The sequence below is a fragment of the Scardinius erythrophthalmus genome (assembly GCF_964197995.2).
Source record: "Scardinius erythrophthalmus genome assembly, chromosome: 12".
Taxonomy (NCBI): Eukaryota; Metazoa; Chordata; class Actinopteri; order Cypriniformes; family Leuciscidae; genus Scardinius; species Scardinius erythrophthalmus.
The window spans coordinates 4,301,968-4,323,372 of record NC_138232.1 but is presented as its reverse complement, the minus strand read 5'-3'; the positions used below and the strand labels follow the sequence as shown (position 1 = coordinate 4,323,372).

Genomic DNA, 21,405 nt, shown 5'->3' with positions numbered 1-21,405 from the left:
AGCGCTAGCAGATCGCGTGCTGAGAAGAGACGCTTTGTCTCAAGCCATTTTTAGCGTGGTGCTCAATCTGAGCGCAGAAACACAATGAGTGATGTGTGGCACTTTTGTGTCACCGACAACAAAATAAATAAATAAGCAGCCGAACGCAGCATCTGTCCACTGCTGATAGAGGCTGACATATAGAAAACACTAGTGAAGCCATTTTCACTTTTCCCCGTGCAATTAAAAACGCATTACACCTGACAATCAGCCCGAGAGATTGATGGGCGTCGTAAAGCTGTTGTCTTTGGAAGACTGGGGGAAACGCGTGTGCTTTTGCATGGTGAGGTGATTGGCTGTCACGCAGACAGGTAGTTAGCGCTTTGTGCTTGCAGGAGCAGGCCGATCGTCGAGGGTCTCTTCTACCGCGGTAATCAGGCTGAAGAGGCGACGTGAGAAGTGGTGCCAGGTGCCCGCGGCTCGTCGAGGAAGGCTTTTGAAGCATGGCTAAGCCCTGGAAAAATGGAAAAGCCCAGGCGAGCGACAACACAACACACACAACACACATAACGCTAACTAGCACAAACCTGTACGACGAACTTTGACCCTCATTTTGGACGCCAATCATTTCTTAATGCCACTGGAGAGTGCTAGACGTGGACTATTATAGTTGGCTGAAAGGACAAACACAGCTGAACGACTGTTTAAAGCCAACACTAGCAACGCTCAGACTGGGTGCAAAGCTTTTGGGGGTAGAAATGATGAAATTAAATGAGTTTTTGATAACTGAAGATGCTACCCAAAAGGGCAGAGAAGCACAGTGGTACTAATTTTATCTGTTTCATTTCAAAAGTCTTTCATTTGGATGAGTATAACGTGTGTGGGAGAGAGAGGAGATGACTTCTATGCTTTGAAAAGTGTGTGAACATCAAAGAGACCAAAACCTTACACACTAATTTATGTCCATTTACTTTTTTTTACTGACTAAAAGCGGTGATGCTACTAAATTTTGCCACTGAAAAGGATAGTTTATTTCTGTCATCATTTATTCACTGTATAATTTTTTCTTCTAGAGGAATATATAGAGATATTTAAAAAAAATTAAAAAAATTCTTGTCCATCCATACAATGAAAGTCAATGTTGTTTCGACCCTATTGACTAAAATGTCTTACTTTTTGGGCCAACCGTCCCTTTAAATTTGGAGTCAGTATGTTTTTTTTTATGTTTTTTAAAGGCTTCTCTTCTGCCCACCAAGACTGCATTTTTCTAATCAAAAATACAGTAATAAGAGTAATATTGTGAAACATTATTACAATTTAAATAAATGTTTTCTATTGTAATATATTTTAAATTGTAATTTATTCCTGTGATTAAAGCTGAATTTTCAGCATCATTACTCCAGTCTTCAGTGTCACATGATCCTTCAGAAATCATTCTAATATGATGATTTCGGATTATCAATGTTGAAAACAGTTGCGCTGCTGGAAACCATGATACATTTTGGATTCTTTGATGAATAGAAAGTTTAGAAGAACAGTCTTTATTTGAAATATACATTTTTGTGACATTATTAATGTCTTTACTGTCACCTCGGATCAATTTAATGCATCTTTACTGAATAAAATTATTTTCTTTCTTTTAATGGTAGTGCATGCAATCTATAATATATATTCAACTCAACAAGTAAATGGTATATACTACTTTTATGACTCTTTTATGGTGCTTTTGCATATTTTTGAAGCTTAAACCTTCAGTCATTCTTCTTAGCAAATGAATGTACAACCACAACCAGTATAATTCTTTAAAATCTGTTCTTTTGTGTTTCATGAAATAAAGTCACACAGGTTTGAAGCGACATGAGACTGTAGTTTGATTACTTAATTCAATTACGAATATCTTGGCAAGCTACAGTTTCAAATTGGCATGCTAACAACAGTGCTCTCAATCAGCAAAGTACACAAAATATGACAGCAGACACTGCTAAATCAATTTTTTTTCTCCATCTTTGCGGGAAACACAGGGGTACACAAGATTTCTCTGTATTCAAAATTAATTTCCCAGCTCTGTTTGCTTTGATGCAATCAATCCACAGCATGTTCAATTCAGTTTGTGTCGTGTTTGCTCATGTTCTTACTTCTAATAATGCCTCCCTGTCTTTCTGCTCAAACAAACACACGTTTCCGTGAATACAGTTTCAGTAAACACAGGAGGCATAATTGGAGGTTGAGAGTAGCGCATTAGGAGCACCAATAAAACTCCAATAAAAAACAATGAAATTTTGCAAGCCAAAAAGATGCACATGCCTCATAAATACTGCATATGATGAAAAATCAATGGACTAAATGAAGGAAATTAGTTTTCTAAGGGTTTAATGCATGACCTGTTCCTGTCAGGTGTAAAAGTTCAGCATGAAAAACCAACAAATATATGAAGACAAGGTACATTTTCTAAATATGTATATCTATATATAAAAAAATCGACTTTTCTACCTAATATCTACTACTTAGTCAATAAGTACTTGTAGTTGTACAGTATAGCTTATTTAATCATATTCATTTCCAGATGGACAAAATCCAAGTTTTTTTGTTGCAGCATTTCATGTTGACTAAGACAAAACTGTGAATGTCTCATTGATAGGACATGTAAAAGGTACGTTTAACTCATGCAAACATATGTAAAGCTGTGTTCACACTATCTGTGACTGTCGCCGCATGTCGCTGGCTAAGATGAACTTCTCCTCCGTCTTGCCTCGACACGCCACTAAAGGATGTAAAGACGGCTCTGCAGCTTCTGCAGAAGATACACACTCAAATATATATCCACACATCCATCCTACATTCTATAGATGCCACTATTTCCAGCCTTTTATTTTAAGAAGTGGACAGGAGGCAAGGTGTTTACCATACCATCCTCTTACAGGCCTGAAATATACTCTCACATTTCATTCTCTTGCAGGCCTCTGTACACTGTCAGACAGATAATAGAATAATAACTTGTTCACGTCAATGACTATATTGATTATACTTAAATCACTTATATTCGGAATAAAATCCCCAGCTCTCTATTAAAATGAATGGGATCGTGTTACTTTGTCACTGGCAGTGTGAACGCAGCCATTAAAGATGGGCAGCAGATCTGAGCACTGTCGGTATCATTCACCGTCGTTTCTTTTGGCAAGTTATTTTTCACACTCTAGTCTATATTCATCTCCACTATGCGACACTGACGTTCCCGATCTGTGCTCAACTCACTGTACCAACCATGGATTAGCCTGATGGATCCAGATGTGCAGTTTCTGCATGGATTCCACTCCATAATTACCCCTCCACCGAGACCCAGCGATGCCATTCCTTCCCAGTCATTACCCACACTCCCCAGCGCCCTGGCCAGGTGACATGCAGATGGGCCATCACAAACCAGGTCTCCCAGTCCGCCAGCTTACCCAATAAACACACACACTCAAGAAGGACCATGAGCATCACGGCTACCCACAGCATCTGTTGTGGCACACCTACTCAATCTTCATCATTTATATTTAAATATACGTTTAGAATAATTAAGTAATCTCAACTATGAAATAACACATGAGAATTACATATGCCCTGTTTACGCCTGGTATTAAGATGTGTTTTGGTCGATCGGATCACAAGTGGACGACGCTAAATACGGGTGTAAACGGGGTCTAAAACGTTTAGAGTTACATTTCCAGAGGCAGTGGAAAACGCATTCGACTGGATTGCTTTCGTAGTGTAAACGCTCATGTGGTCGAATGTGTTCAAACAGCCGTCTAGCGTCTACTCTCCGCCAACATTATGGGAAGAGCTCTAGCCAGACGGGATTTAAACTTTGTCGGCTGAAAACCTAAGTTTGGTTTGAAGACAAAAACCGTACCATCACAATGTTCTCTCACCATTCCTGATTTCTAACACACACTCGGCTGCTAAAGCTAAACTAAAACTCAAGCTGCTGCTCTCTGTATGTTTCTTGATCGTCTCCAGTCGAGTTCATATGTAAATTGCGAGAGCTTATTTTGTCCATTAGATGGAAAGATCTGAAAAACCCATACATTAGACCCTCTCCTCGAAGAAGTGGTTGAAAGTGGACAAAAGAGACGGATTAAAACACCAGGTGTAAACGGGAATGTGTCTGCCTCTTCTACTCCAATCGACCCAAATCTTAATACCAGTAGTAAACAGGGCCTTAGTGACCAAACTCTTATATTTGAGCTTTTCCTCTTTTTGTCTAGATTCCAGCTCTGCTCTTTCATTAACCAACTTTAAACAAGAAGGTAACGGTAACACTTTACAATAAGATCTCATTTGTTCACATTAGTTAATGTATTAGTTAACATGAACTAACAACAAGCAATATATTATGACAGCATTTAATAACCTTAGTTAATGTTAGTTAATAGAAAGGTTCATGCTCATGTTAGTTCAGTGCATTACAGATGTTAACAGATAATTTGAACATTAATAATGTATTAGTAAACATTGAATTGAAAATTAACTAGGAATAATAAGTGCTGTAGAAGTATTGTTTATTGTTAATTCATGTTAAATAATGTTAACAAATGAAACCTTATTGTAAAGTTACCAATAAAATGTATATTCTTAGAAAATAAAATTCAATTCATATTTGTCTACAAAACTTTTAAGCAAGTGCCTTTTTTTAGGGTTTTAGAAAGATCAAATAAACAGTCAAGTGTGTGCAAACTTTTGACTGGTGGTATAAATGTAAACTGTGTCTAAAATGAACCTTTGCAACACCTGTCAATGGAAAGATGTTTTACATTTATACGTTTAGAAGACGCTTTATTCAAAGTGATATTCAAATGAGGAACATCCCAAACAATTTGTCTTAAGAGCCAACAATATTCGTAGTACACAATACCAAGTTTAAAGTATAAACTAGATTAGTACACAAGCTGGAGCAGATGTGAAAGGCAGAAAAGATAAGTAAATAAAAATAAGTTATAGTAAGTTATAGTCTTTTTAAATATAATATAAAAAATGTAGTATTTTAAGAGCTTATATGAAGTACTTGAATTTTTATATTTTATTTTCCTCACTTTTTATCAATAGGTGCATTCATTGGGAATTGAATCCACAGCGTTGGCATTTCTCCCGCCACGCTCTAGCAGTTCAGCTACAGGAACATATAAATACATTCTGTTGTTTCTCATACATTATTTAGCTGCTTTTCCCTTCTTTCCAGCCGACACCATACATTAGCCAGTCTTTCTGTGAAACGCCACCAGCCACACAACAGTTAAGTTCGCTCAGTGATTTTGTTCCTCAGACATTTGTTGTGATGGCTTAAAGGGATCGTTCATCCAAAAATGAAAACTCTGTCATTTACTCACTCTTGTTGCACCAAACCTGTATGAATCTGCTGAACACAAAAGAAGATATTGTGAAGAATGTTGGTAACCAAACAGTTGGTGGTATGGAAAAAAAATACCATGGAAGTCAATGGGGTCCATCAACTGTATCCATCAATATCTTCTTTTGTGTTCAGCAAAACTCATACAGGATAAACCGGGTATATAAAAAGCAAGTGAAATCCAGTTATATATAAATAAATAATAAATATCAATAAATATTTGCCAGTATGATCAAATAATGTTGAAGATTTCTAAGGGTTGGTTCACACAGAACATGTTTACTGTTAATAATGCAAGATGCAAATCAGTGTAATAAAAAAGCCTGGTCTAGATTTCTAACTTGAGCGCTGTGGTTTTTTTAATGCCGTGTCATGCACAAGACGCTGCAAAAATGCTGTCCGAAACAATGGAAAGGTAGAGCAGTGGAATGGAAAAACGTATTCTGTGTGAACGGCGCCTAACATATAAACCTTTTCTAAAAGAAAACGGACAAGATGAGTGCATTGCATCGTGGAAAACAAGCAGATCCAGCTAAATTTTCTATTATATATAGAAAATTGGCATACTATGCATACTTGCATATTATGAACTTGAATATGTAGAAACAGTGATGCAGAAAGCTATTCCAAACATAGCCCAATTCGAAAACCAATTACAGGCCAAAGCCATACATCTGACAAGTTAATTCTGTACAGAATGGAAAAGACGTCACCGTAAGCGTTTGACACTAAACAATAAAGTAGCCGGAAAATAAAATGCATTCAGCAGGTTTCCTCAAACGATCACTATAATACTGTACACTTCAGCATCATCATGCACAGTAAACACGTTAACCCAGAGACTCGTCTATAGGAGAGACAATCTCGCCGTCTATATGAAAGTGTGCCCTCTTTTCACAAAGGCTGGAGGGGTTGAAAAACCTCATCAAAAAAATGTCCCATTTCCAAGCGATGACGGAAAACACATTTACAGGGAAGGTGCTCGAAAAAGTAAAAGCAAGGATTGACATTGTAATGTGCCTCGTGCCGCTTTGATTGTGTTGCATTCTCTCACTAGGAGAAAGACATTGGAATTCATGAGGTACTTTTATCACGGTGCAGCGTGGGTAAAAATCAATGCATTACCTCTGAAGGGTAGGAGCACTTTCTCTCTCGAGAACATTTATGCTCTCTGACCTTGTCTGTCTGTCTCTCCCTGTCTCACTCTCATATTCCTGCCTATCACAGTCTCACATTAAAAATTTGTCAATTATAGGCGCTTATCTGGGATAAGTTATACGGTTGACTTACACACGTGCGGCTGCCGGTTTCCCACCGTCACAATCTGCAGGTGCGATGCAGCTCCTGATGGGGTTTATTGAAGGGTATTGACTTCACTTCCCTTTAAATGCGTGTGTACAGGCGTGTGTCTCGCGCTCATGAGTGTGTGTTAAAGGATCTGTCTGTGTGTGTGTGTGTGTGTGTGTGTGTGAGCTGACAGGATTATTATTTTATGGGCCGCTGCTCTCTCGGCTCTCCTCTGGATGTGTTCTTCAATAGATTGAATTAAGATTAAAACATTGAGGCCTGTGAAGCAGGTGAGCTGTGGAAAAGAGATGTTGTCATGTGTTTATTCCGCTTTTTATTTGGTTGATTATTCAATAATTTGACGCAGAGATCAGCAGATCTGTAGGGATGGACGACCAGTCAGTTTGTCCTTTTAGAGTTTTATAAAGATAAAATTGATAAAATTGAGAAACACAAAATGGCTATCTTGTGAATTCAAAACAGAGTCCACACCTCTTAATATTACATTTTGACATTTTTATATTCTTATATAATAATCATTTGACATTTTTTTTATCTTAATGCTTATTTTACTTAACTAACCAAAAATAACTAAACATGGTACTACAATGTTTACAATGTACCATGGTAATTTTAAAGTTTTCAAACACCTTGGATATACCATGTAAAAAGTACTTTGGCAGTACTATAGTACTTTATACAGTACAGATGGTAATACTGTGGTACTTTGAAAAATATAATGATACAGAAAATGATGTAACATAGTATCATGTGTACCATATAGTAACCATAGTACTTTTTGGTAGTTATAGTAAGGTACCTTAAAATATACCAAGGTAGTGAAATTCATGTCAGAGAAATCACAGGAATATTTTGTTCCATTACAAAAAATAACTATGGTGGTATCATGGTACAATGATCAGATTGTAATACTATGTTTTTTTTTTTTTTTTTGGACAAGTCCCACTGTAATTTTGCAGTATTTATTGTAATACATTGCAATACAATGTAAAAACAATATATTAGATACATGAATTTCAATATCATGGTATATTTCAAAGTTCCACAGTATTACGTCTGATACCATCACCGTATCATGGCACTGCCAAAGTGCTTTTATTTTTTTATACCATGGTACTGACAGTACGAGATCCAGATGTTTCGGTTTTATCGGCCATCGGGTTAATGCGACAGTAAATATTAGAGCTAGGTGTATTTGCGAATGTCAAACAAATTCAGTTTCACCATTAATGTTTAATTTTGAGAGAGAGCAGAAACAGGACTGACAGGCCTCCATCTTGTTTCGGCGGCTGTTCATGGCGTTTGAGCAGCTGCCGTAATATTTACTTAGGAGCCAGATTGACTTTTCTCAGAAATCAATATGTGCTTTGGCTGTGCTGAATATCTGCTACGCTGGGCTGAACCTGCATAGCAATGGCTTCTCTGTAACGCTCCGATAACAAATCCTACACCTCTCTCTGTTTCTCCTTCAAACTCTTCCAATCAATCCTCGTGTCTTTAGCTGTCGCTCACACTCTCTCCTCTAAATCGTTGCCCTCTCCGTCACTCTACACGCCGTCCTTCGCTAACGTGTGTAGACATACGTTATAATAAAAGAATGTTAATAATTCATGTCAGAGCAATTGGAGACAATTAAGTGTGTTGACTGGGCCATTAATTTTCCAGTCAGAGTCAGAGTTGATGTAGAGAGTGTCAGAGTGCTGATCAGCCCCTCCAAAGAGATCTCACAAAGGTCTCCCAGGGTGTGTTCACACTTGTAGTTCGGTTCGATTGGTTTGTTTGGTCCGGACCAAAAAAAAACATTTAATCCTGGTCCGCTTAGCGTTCACATTGGCATTTTAACACCGAAACCTAACGATACCGGACCTAAAGGCACAGGGATGTGTTCAAAACCTGATTGGTCGGCTTTTATTAAGTATATAAAACAATGCTGTGTTGGGCTAAATGAGCTTGTTGTATGGTATTTAGACCAGCTGAGAACTTGTGAAGAGCTTATAAAGTGTGTAAAGGAGTCAAAACAGTGTCAGGAATCCCTCCGTCTCACACACACACACACACACACACACACACACACACACACACACACACACACACACACACACACACACACACAGATCTGCTGTGAGAAGACGCAGTTCTGATGTCTGTACTGAACTGTGATGGGCAACATCAAGACTATCACAAGAAAAAACTGTGCTTGAGCATTCGGTCCTTTTTAGTGTCGCATCTTGTGACATCATGTCCCGTTTTTGGTTCATTTACATGTCTTTCGTCTGTGTTGCATTCATATCAAAGTCAAATCGCACCAGAGTTCGTTTGGAAGTGGAGCGAGACACATGTTTTCAGTGTTCTCGGTCCTGTTGTTTGGTGCACACCAGGGTTCGGATGGCAGCGTTCACACTTATTCAACTGAACCGCACTAACAGAGCAATCGCACCAGGGTTCGTTTTAATCCAACCAAACATGCCGAGTGTGAACACACACTTTAACAGCTCAACTGTTTCTCCTAGACATCATGCTTAAAGTTCCCATGAAATCAAAATGGAAGTTTTTTTACATTTAGTATGAATATGTCAGCCTTACTGTTGTCTTAAGGGTAGTGTGCCAATGACAAAATTCACATTTAGAAGATATAAACATTCTTACAGTCTTTCACTTCCGCCAATATGGATAAATGATTTTGATGACATCACTCTGCACTTCTGCAGGTTCTCATCCAATCAAATGCTCTCTAGAATCTGAAGCCCCACCCCCTACATTTTAAATAGACGCTGAAGCTGCGGCTCAAAAAAGTTACTTGTTCGCACAATTACTATTTTCTACATGTTGAATGGCACATTGTACACTATATAGGGGGTAGGGAACGAATGAGACCGTGTAAATATGTTTTCCATCAGGGCGAATGAAGTCTGGTTTCACGTTAGTGTCACGCGATCCGCCGCAGCTCCGGTCCAGAGACGCGACAGCACAGAGCGGATCATATGTGCGAGTCGACGAAGACCACAAAACTTATCAGACACATTTGAATTCTGCACAGATTGCTGTATTTTAAAGTGATGGAGGAGATTAGGAGGAGAAACAGTTAGACTCAGCACTGATGAGTAGAAGAGATAACATCAGTGCCATGCACCAACATAAATTACACATTTTTCAAACTACACATCCTCAACATGATTATGTTCACAGCTTTGCTTTATTAACAGTTTCATATTAAATCTAAAGGAGGAATCTTTTAGACTGTGGCTGTCATAGGCTTTCAAATGCAGCTTTACCGAGCTCGACGGCTCTGGCTGAGCTGTGATATAAACTAAACGCTATTGCTATTTAAAAAAAAGGGGAGGAGCTGCTCGATATGTCCCGCCCAACACTTTGAATAACGCTGCGTGTTTCAAAGCACTTCAGTGGGCCTTTAAGTGCCCTGATTCTTGTCCTCAAAAAGAAAGTAGTCTTACATCGTTTTAGAAAAGATCTCAACAATGTCTCAAACTCCAAATGAATATGAATGTTGAGAAATATGTCTCATTAAATTCTCCAAAGATCAAATGATCTGAGCTGCTATCTATCTATCTATCTATCTATCTATCTATCTATCTATCTATCTATCTATCTATCTATCTATCTATCTATCTATCTATCTATCTATCTATCTATCTATCTATCTATCTATCTATCTATCTATCTATCTATCTATCTATCTATCTATCTATCTATCTATCTATCTATCTATCTATCTATCTATCTGTCTGTTTGTTTGTCTTCATCAAGCTCAAGCATTCTGTAAACAAGTTATTGATAAAATGGTGATACTAATACATTTCTTTAATGTATGGGTAATATAAGTAACTAAGTAACTAACTATATTTGCAACCCTGCTATTTATATTTAGGTTAGTAAAGTTTATTTATATAGCTCATTTACAGTTTTTCTCAGTCGCTTTGGTGCATTTCTCATAACACTATTTACATTTGCACAACAGTTAATGCAGTTCTCAAAACAAATAGTACAAACTGCAAAACCTAGTTGATAACCTGCAAAAGCGTGTCACTTGCTCAAAATGGATAGCCCATTCCTCAAAAGCAAGTATTTATGTCAATGAATGTGTCAGTGTCATCAAAATAAAAAGTCCTGACACCATCGTTTATGAACAAGATAGTCAAATGGCTTAGTCGTGTTTTCATTATGACAGTTTACTCTGTAAATGTTTTCCAATGATAAAAGTCAGATCTTGGTGACACTACCTGAAAATGCTCAATACAGCACTAAATACTATTTGCACAGCCATTTGAAAAATACAGTAAAGTTACACATTACTGTATTTATGAGGTAACTGAGTACAAGACACTGAATATATGTATGTTTCACATTTTTACTGCATATGCTCTTTGCAATTCTAATTTGTTCACAGCATTGTGCAAAGAAAAAATACACCATTATTTACAACAAACATAAACTCCCTTTGGGTAGAGCTGTGCACAACTGTACACAATATTGCAGAACATATTGGAACTGAACATACAACATACATGGTACTGTAATCATTCATGCACATCCAGACGTTCCTCTCTGTCTGGTCACATAATTTACAGTAATCTACATCACAGCGAATATCATCTCTTGCTCAATTGCAAATTGTTCAATTTAGGAGACTTTTTCAGGATTTTTTTTTTTTTAAATGACAAATTTTGACAGCTAGTTCAACATTTTTGTATGTAATGACTCAAGCAATGAAATGAGGACTATTAGTTTTATATGAAATGACTGTTCAGCATTCACAAGTATAGTTAATTTTGACTGACATGACATAAGCAAATGATAATGTTATAAAACAGCAGAGAGTTGTATGAAAGCAATTGATGCATGTCCAAAAGCATTTGCAATTTGTTGGAAGGAATGAGAAAATGCTACTATGATGTGCCCAAATGACTAAATGTTGTGGAGGTTGAACTAACTGTTGTGCAAATGTAAATAGTGATGTGAGAAATGCACCAAAGCGACTGAGAAAAACTGTAATAAACATTAGTAAATCAAAGAGCATAATCCATAATTTTACATTATCATGTAAAAGTGCACTTTTAAATCTATCTATCTTAAATCATGTTGCGTCACAACAAAAACAAATTATATATAATCATGGAAAATGAATGATTATTTTGAACAGTTCAAATAAATATATTAAACATTCTCCTTATGCATGATTAAAGTATATGCTATATACAACTTATATACAAAGAATAATACAACTTAAAATCAATTGTTCTAATAAACAACTACATTTTGTTTCATCAAATTGTCATGCTTCTGCTTCAGGAAAAAGTCCTTGACATGTAAACCAAGTTTAAACGTTGCTCTCTCGGGATGCCGCACAGAAGTGCTTCACATCACAGCAAGCACTATATATTGGTTGTGTTTTTTTTTTTTTTTTGCTTCTCTTGTTTACTTTCCCTTCTTAGGTACCAGTGATTGGTCCGGTAATCTGTCAATCATCATCAGCGCTGACGTCATCAATCATATCTGTCGCCAATGGGAAACGGCAACGACGTTTCTTTCCCCCCCACACGGCTTTCTGTTGATATCTTGCACAAATTACCCTGCTGTTATTGCTGTAACCCTTTTGTTTGTGTGTTGCTTGATTTTAGTGTATGTGTAAATTCTTCTTGTATTCGTTTCTTTTGATTTATGTAACTTGAGTATACAGTGTCCCACTGTATATTACTAGTCCTGAAAGAGGCGGACAGGTAAGAACATCACGTGACATACACTGCAACGACTCAAAAAAAAACAGGTTTTTTTGAGTCGTCTAGTACACTCGGTTAGGGGCGAGTGCCACTCCATGTACTTTTGGTTTTGGGTAGTTAGTGAAGATTAGATAGGGCGTCATGGACGCTGAAGATCTTTGTTTTCTTTCTTTCTTTTCTTAGTTAGGATTAGAGGTTATTTAAAAGTTAGACTTTGGTTGGTTTTGTTACTTTCTTTTCTTTGGCACTGTCCACGTCCCCTCTTCCTCTTTGTGGTATTGACTATCTTACAGAAATTCTGTATCCACTGTATTTATCTAGACTATATTCTTTATGTGTTTTCTAAGGCTACTTCACTTTTGCCTATAACCTTGTTGTACTGAATAAAGGTGTTGGCTTTTTGCACAGTTACCTGGATTGGTGGGTCTTTGTACAACATGTAGATTATATACATGTTTCTCTTTAATGTCAATTTTAAATGTTGGACCCCCGAACCCCTAGACTATATCGGGGGTCGTAACAAACCATTACGCTGCCTCAGAAGTCTGTCCGAAATCAGTTTGTGCGCAAATGCTGCCTGCAAAGTCCCCTGTTGTGTTTAGCATGGCCGCGATGCTATATTAACCAGAACTATCTGTTGTATAATAGCACGGTATATTAAAAGTTTTCTCCGAGTTGCTTCCGAACTCCTGCACTGGCGTGTTTGAGACATTAGCTGAGCTAAGCAGCAGGCTGTTGTGTGAGTGGTCAAGCCATGCAAAGAGTGTAATACACAATGACAGCATGTTGGCCCATAATCATGCAAACTTGACCTGACACATCCTGACTCCCCCGTTGCCACGGCTTTGCCAATCAGCAGAGCGGGACACAGGTTGCCAAGCAACAGGCTCAGAAACAGCTCTGGCCGCGTGTGCGGGGGGTTAAAGAGCAGTGGGCAGACGGCGGGCGCACCGCTAGTGTGACACACGCTTAGACATGCAAACCTACAGGGTTGGTGGAACAAATGCGGCAAAAGTAAAACTCTGTAATACTGCAGGAAGCTATTCAGCATCACAATCATCAGATTCATATTCCTCGCCTGGCCCAATTTATTTTGAGTGATTCACCTTAGCAATAAATGCCATGTGACTAATCACCCTGGAGCCACAGGAAATGTAATATTATAAAAAAAATTACAAATAAAATGAGTATATGTAAAACAGCCATACTAAAATAAAATACAAAGGCTTTTATAAAGGAGGTGCAACAGCAATATTATAAATGACACCAGAGTTCAATAAATAATAAAACGTATTATTTAAATAATATATAAAATATATATGTATTCAAATAGTTACAAATAACATTAAAAAAATCCTATTTAATAATATGTAATATTTAATCATATTTAATCTATAATCAAATGTGCAACAGCAGCATTATTAAAATACACTAATGTCTATATATCACAAATGTAAAAAAAGAAAACATTTGTAATAACACATGAAATAATATATAATTTTTATAATATTATATATTACTATTTTACAGCTTTAAAATGTGTCTCATCTCATCATAATTGACAGCTGGTTAGTTTTGCTGTGCAGAGGATTATGTTTTAAATTCAAGTGATACAAAACATGAAGTATATTTTTTAACTGATGCTATTTATTTATTCATTCATGTTTATGCATATTCTGATCTTTTGGTTTGTGTGCATCAAGTTTGAAATAAAAGGAGAAAAATAATAATGAATGATATAAAATACATTTCATGTTTAAATGTAAACTGTAAATGTCCAATAACAGATATTATCACATGGTTACATAATATACATACATTTTTGATGTTTATACAGTGATCTATACCGTAATCATTATATGATATATTACTCATTAAGGGGGTCCAAGACAAATGCACGGGTCGAATCTGTTGATGAGTTTGGTTATCACACCACACAAACACACACACACTGTAGACGTGCAGGAATAAAAGAAAGAGACAGCATGTGGAGCAGAGCGCCTGCTGATAGCACACTCCACACCAATTCATCATCTCTGCGCTTATAGAGTTGTTATGTTTTTGTACAGCGCCACTAGCCTACACACTCTCAGAAGCATTAAAAGCAACTCATTAAGTCTGCAGAGCATGTTGCACCACAACAAAAACAATGTACAGCTCGCTCCGGCTCATCAGCAACATTAGCGCTTTGTCAGACAAACAAGCTAACTAGCTGCCTGCGCGTGTTGTTCGTCTTTAGGTTAAAAGCTTCTTACAGGTATATTGGGGATTGTTTTTTCATTTTCCTTTGCGCTGGAGACACTTTCCCTGAGTGTGAACTTAATTACTCTGTCAAAGAAGAGGCTCATTAGCGCCTCGCTAAAGTCTGGGAAACACGGCGGCACGCTCATCCAGCCATGCACCCGGCTAACACGCAAGCACCTGATAACAAGTTGTTTTCGATTTAAACACCTTGCTTTTTCCTCTAAACAGCGTTTTCTTTCTTCATTAAGTAGACAGAGATGTATTTCCGTGGGTGATTGTCTTGCTGTAGGGGTGATGTGGCGTAGCGGCTAAAGTTGCTCTTCTTCGCCCTCGATCAGGACACCTAACCCCAGGCTAATCCTGAAGGGATTGTTCCTATAACAAGTGCGCTGCAAGTCGCTTTGGATGAAAGCGTCCGCTACATGCACTAACTACTAAGTTCTTTGGCCCAGGCTAATGCACTTTTGCTATTTTCGCTTACTGATACTACATACTAAAAATGCGTGCTCTGCTGTTGATGAGAAAGTTGATACTTTTAAGCGTTCAGGAAAACTTCACCTGTTTTGTGTGCAGGTGAAGCCAAATCATTAAACTGACTTAACACCAAATCATTAAACTGCATCTGGACAAATGTTTACGTTAGCATGTAAGCGCTAGTCCCTATAGCAATGCAGCCACAGCCAACAAGAACACACAACTTTGAATTAGTTAGTGTTGTTACATGAAAATAAAAATCAAGGTAAATCCTGGTATGAATGGAATATATTTTTTAAATAAGTAAATAAGTAATAATCTATTAAAATAAAAAATAAGTAAATAAATAAATAAATAAATCTTTTTCACTTCAGCTTAATGCATAAATAAATAAACTAATCAAAATAAAGAAATGAAATAACTTCAGCTAAATAAATAACTAATGCTTAGTAAAAATAATGAAAAATATAATAACTATAAATATGAAATAAATATAATAACTCCAATACAATAAAAATAAATAAAATAACTTCAGCTAAATAAATACACAAATAAATAAACAACTTATACTGAATAAAATAAATGAATTAAAATGACATCAGCTAAATAAATACGTAAATAAATGCTTAATAAATGCATAAAGGAGTAAATAAATAAAATAACTTCAGTTAAATAAAAATAATGAAATAAATATAATAACTTGAACTAAAATAATAATAACTTCAGCTAAATAAATAAAATAACCAGCTAAAAAACAAAAAAGAAATTAATGTTGCAAACATTTCGTTGATTTGCTCTTCACAGATTTTACCCTCATTTTGATGCTTGTACCTGAGCCAGGCTTTGTACCAACATAGCAAAAAAAAAAAACCTCTCTCTACTATAACAGTAGTTAACCTGAAAGAGAAAACTGACCATAGAGGATGCTAATGCTTGCTATAGCAGCCCTTGTGTTAGCACTGAGAATGCAGCGTAATTCTATTCTTAAACGCAACAGTGCAGGAAACTTTAATATAAAATCTTCCCTATAGATCTGGAGCACATGGGGACGAAACTGACCCGTACTGACCCCCGGTCTGACCCCGCTGTAAACTACAGCAGTCCGACTTCATCTGAACTTCACACGCTTGCTTGCTCTCTGCAGAGAAGGCCACCGGGGAGCCAACAAGATCAAAGTCAGACTAAATGGAGTCTTTCCTCCTGTGTGTGAGTGTGAAGGCGACGCTACTCACCACGGGCGTCTCCTCACATCATACAGGTCAATCTTGTTGGGCGCTCTCCACTTAGTGGCTAGAGAGAAAACAGGACACACTCAGAGTGTGACAGGACAAATAGATGTAATGCGGTGTGAAGCAGAGTTTCCTGCAGAAGAACTGTACCTGGGTAGTATCTGGTGACACCAGTGGCACTGCCGAACACCTGCCAGCGCAGTGAAGGATCCTCACGACTGTTTTCAATGAACACCCTCTCCAGAGACTGGGTCCAGTTCAGCTCGTTCAGGATAGTGGGAGCTGAAGGAGACACGAATCACAAACATCACAGTCTGTGGAATAACACTTTACCATTTGAAATTAGACAAGCTTCAACATACACGGTTTAAGTACAGGTGAAACTCGAAAAATCTGAATATCGTGCAAAAGTTCATTTATTTCAGTAATTCAACTTAAAAGGTGAAACTAATATATTATATAGAAAATTACATGCAAAGTGAGATATTTCAAGCCTTTATTTGTTATAATTTTGATGATTATGGCTTACAGCTTATTAACATTTTCAAAATTTCAGAGATTTTGAATTTGGGGTTTTTCATAAGCTGTAAGCCATAATCATCAAAACTATAACAAATAAAGGCTTGAAATATCTCACTTTGCATGAGTCTATATAATACATTAGTTTCACCTTTTAATTTGAATTACTGAAATAAATTAACTTTTGCACGATATTCTAATTTTTCGAGTTTCACCTGTATGCTTTTTTTTAGCCATTATATACATTATATACGTTCAAAAGGTCGTTTTTTTTTTTATTGAAAATGGTACTTTATTGATTTTTTTTCTTTTACAAGGATCCATTAAAGGGGACCTATTATGCAAAATTCACTTTTGTATGGTGTTTGGACATAAATGTGCGTTGGCAGTGTGTGTACACAACCACCCTACAGTGATAAAAATCCACTCACTCCTTTTTTTTAATCTCCATAAATCATAAGCAGTCTCTCCAAACGACCCGTTTTCAGAATGTGGCTTTAGTGACATCACTAAAGCCACAGGCCCCGCCCACGAGTGTTGACTGACACGCCGTTATAACTTAGACCCGCCCTGATCGAGTTCGCTGCGAGTTTACACATCAGCCATTGCTGCAGCAATGCACTCACGAGAAGCGTCGAAGCATCTCCCAAGCGTTGAAGGTGTTGTAGCTGGATGTATTCATTCACATAGCTCTCTCTATTTACTCTTGAAATCTGCCAGCCACTGAAGACGAGGTGGATTCATTTTGTTTTCAAAGAAAATGCACCCACAACTCTACAGAAAATTATGTAAGTTACTTATGCACTTCTTATACTGTTTACTCAGCTCTAACAGCGATCTTCTGAAGAAAAACTGATGCTTCATCTTTTGTGTGACATACAGTAATCTTTATTAAACTCATCAGTATATTTTGTCATCATCCAGACAATTCAGATCGTCAGACAGAGTCCTACAGCAGGCTTGCATTAAAGGTCCCGTTCTATGCCCCTTTTCACAAGATGTAAAATAAGTCTCTGATGTCCCCAGAGTGTGTATGTGAAGTTTGAGCTCAAAATACCCAACAGATCATTTTTTACAGCATGTTTAAATTGACATTTTTTGGGGCTCAGAAAAACGAGCCGTTTCAGTGTGTCCCCTTTAAATGCAAATGAGGTGCTGCTGGACGACACAGGGGGCGGAGCTTCATGAGCTCGTGCTCAGTCTGTCAGGAAAAATTCATCTCACGGAATGATGATAATATCAGAAACTCTCAGTAACGGCGTTCATTTCGAGTCGGACAATAATGCCTACAGAGTCAGATTGCTGTATAGAGATGAAACAGGTATAGTTTAGTAGTTTAATTACGGTTATTATAACGTATTTGTCATCTGCTTGTAGGCTATGTATCCATTATTTATTAATAGCCTACAAGTCTGCTGTCTGAATGATGATCAAACATGTACTGATGAGTTTAATAAAGTTTATTGTACATCACACAAAAGATGAAGCGTCAGTTTTACTTCAGAAAATCACCGTAAGAGCTGAGTAAACACAGTAGCCTAAGTTATAAGAAGTGCGCAAGTAGCCAGTAGAGTTGAGGGAGCATTCCTGTGGGCGGAGGTTAGTCAAGAAACGGTTCTGGTGATGTCACTAATGCAGGATGTAGAGGGGTGTAGTCCAATCGAGCCGTTTTTTGTAGTCAACTTCTGTTAAATAAAATATCTCGATTGGCATTGAACTTTGAGCTTTATAATTTTACAGATATTATTTATGCTCTAACAGCAACATTACACACTAACTAAAGTTTGAAACATGGAATCGCATGCAACGGGACCTTTAATAGTGTATACAAGCAATGCCAAATAGGTTATAATCGTAATTAAACTAAACTATACCTTTTCCAACTCCATACAGCATATATTCTCTGACTCTGTAGGCATTTTTATGGTCGAAATGAACACCATTACTGTGACTGTCTGTTTTATTATTATCATCTTCCCCCTGTTCTAGCTCTGATCGCGGGATTCGCGGCTGCTTAGGCTCCGCCCCCTGTGCCGTGAACCAGCAGCTCATTAGCATTTAAAGGAGAAGCACTAAACAGTGCGTTTTTCACAGACCCAAAAAAATGATGATTTAAACGTGCTGTAAATAAAATTATGTTGGGTATTTTGAGCTAAAACTTCACATACACACTCTGGGGACATCAGAGAATTATTTTACATCTTGTGAAAAGGGGCATAATAGGTCCCCTTTAAATGATGAAACATGACAGTAAAGACATTAATAATGTTACAATAGATTTCTATTTTATTTTCTATTTTTTTCTATTTCTTTTTTTATCATTGTTTCTACAAAAATATGAAGCAGCATAACTGTTTTTTAACATTGATAATAATCAGAAATGTTTCTTGAGCAGCAAATCAGCATGTTAGAATGATTTCTGAAGGATCATGTGACACTGAAGACTGGAGTAATGATGCTTTGCATCATAGGAATAAGTTACATTTGAAAATATATTCAAATAGAAAACTGTTATTTTAAATTGTACAAATATTTTACAAAATTTCTGTTTTAACTGTATTTTTGAGAAAATAAATGCAGCCTCGAGAGCCTTGAATAAGAGACATCTTGAAAAGACATTCAGTCATCTTAGCAACCCAAAACTTTTGAATGGTAGTTATTTTATTTTTCTCTTTTATTGTCATTCTTATTTTACAATTTTGTTGCCTTTTTAAAGAAAGGATTTTCTTTTCAGTGCTTTATAATAATATATGTGCTTCATAATGTACTTTACAAATAACATTCACAACAATTAGCACTAGATGTGAAATAAGATAGATGTGATCTGTTGAAGAACATGCTGACCAAAGGGGGATTTGGCCTTTTAAAATGTTGAAAAACAAATACTGATATCCACAAACAACATCAAACCAAAAAAAAAAAAAAAAAAAAAATGAAAGGCAGATCTTTCTGATAACAGAGACACATGTGTCAGAACTCCATAATTATATGGAAATATTCAGAGAAGCACTTCTGCCTGTTGCAAACGGTCGGACACCATCTACAGTATCCCTGCGGTGTCCGAGGAGACGTTCACTCATCACACCTGACCTTGACAAGGTTATCACTGTATGTGGAGGGAAAACAGCTTGCTCCTGATTCACACACACTCTTAAAGGGCATCAGGGAAAGCTTTTACAATCAGAGAGGTTCAAGAAGATCTTTTTATTCTCTGGTTCTGTAGCAAACCACCTAAGCACTAATGCTTTAAAGACTTGACTTGATGCCATTGCAAGTTGGTATTTATACATTTTACAGATGGCTAGAGAGAATATTATTGGACACAATTTGCATATACTATATAGTGCGTCAAAAGAGATCCATTTTAGTCCCAGAAGAGACATTTTAAAAATATACACTACAGTTCAAATGTTTGAGGTCAGGAAGATTTATTAATGTTTTTGAAAGAAGTCTGTTATTCTCATCAAGGCTGCATTTATTCATTAAAAACTGAAATATAGTGAAATATTATTACAATTTATAAGAACTGATTTTAAAAATGTAATTTATTCCTGTGATCAAAGCTGTATTTTCAGCATCATTACTCCAGTCTTCAGCGTCACATGATCATTCAGAAATCATTCTTATATGCTGATTTGCCATTTCTGATTATTATCAATGTTGAAAACAGTTGTGCTGCTTCATATTTTTCTGAAAACTGTGATACTTTGATGAATAGAGTTCAAAAGAACAGCATTAATTTGAAATAAAAATTAGTTCTAACATTTTAAATGTCTACTGTCTTTTGATAAATTGAATGCCTCTTTGATAAATAAACATATTAATTTCTTTAAAAAAATCCAAACTTTTGAAAGGTATAGTATATTTTTTTCACAGTACATTCAGATAGCCTTAAATAAAAAAAATAGCTAAAAGCCACTAAAACTGGCTTTTTTTATTTTAGAGTTCTTCATGCTTGGTCATAAAGATAATAAATGTCCTTTATTTTGTCCAAAACCAAAGCAAGCAGCCTTAATGACTCTATAACCAGTATATGACAAAACAGCTGACAATAAATCAGCATGAAAATACAGATGTTTCAGACCAGCATCATAACTTCATGTCTGATGATCTAAAAGTAATTTAAAAAACAAAAAAAGAGAGCTTTAGAGAAAACCAAGCAAATGTTTAATGACCACAATGCTCATATTTCAGATCTTCATATAAGCCTGTCTGATGGGATCTCAGCTGACACACACTGGATTCAGTCGTGTCTTGTGTCCCACCTCCGTGTACATGGCCTGAGAAGGTTTGGGACGCAGGCGTACAGTAGTTGCGCTAGCTTTATTTAACTGACAGCTCTCTGCAAGCGTACTCCATTTTGGTCCCATGCAGTTTGTCTCAGAGTGCAAGTGAAACTTTTGCAACGTGTCTCACTCTCTCAGCTCTCTGTTGTCCTCCTCTGTCTGTGTTTGTTACGCTCAGCGTGTCAGTAATGTCTCTCCATCTTCTGTGGTCCCTCCGTCACCAGAGCTACGCACCTTCATGACAC

General features: G+C 36.8%; 1 protein-coding gene across 1 annotated transcript in view; it reads right to left on the bottom strand.

Moving 5' to 3' along the window:
- The window catches only part of cacna2d2a (calcium channel, voltage-dependent, alpha 2/delta subunit 2a), a 221,880-nt gene that overhangs the window by 45,121 nt on the left and 155,354 nt on the right, over positions 1-21,405 (bottom strand). Inside the window, exons 7-8 of the mRNA XM_081381233.1 lie at positions 16,506-16,637; positions 16,359-16,416 (exon numbers count right to left, since the gene is read on the bottom strand). Of these exons, the coding sequence (XP_081237359.1) occupies positions 16,359-16,416; positions 16,506-16,637 (190 nt within the window). The remainder of the gene's footprint in view (positions 1-16,358; positions 16,417-16,505; positions 16,638-21,405) is intronic.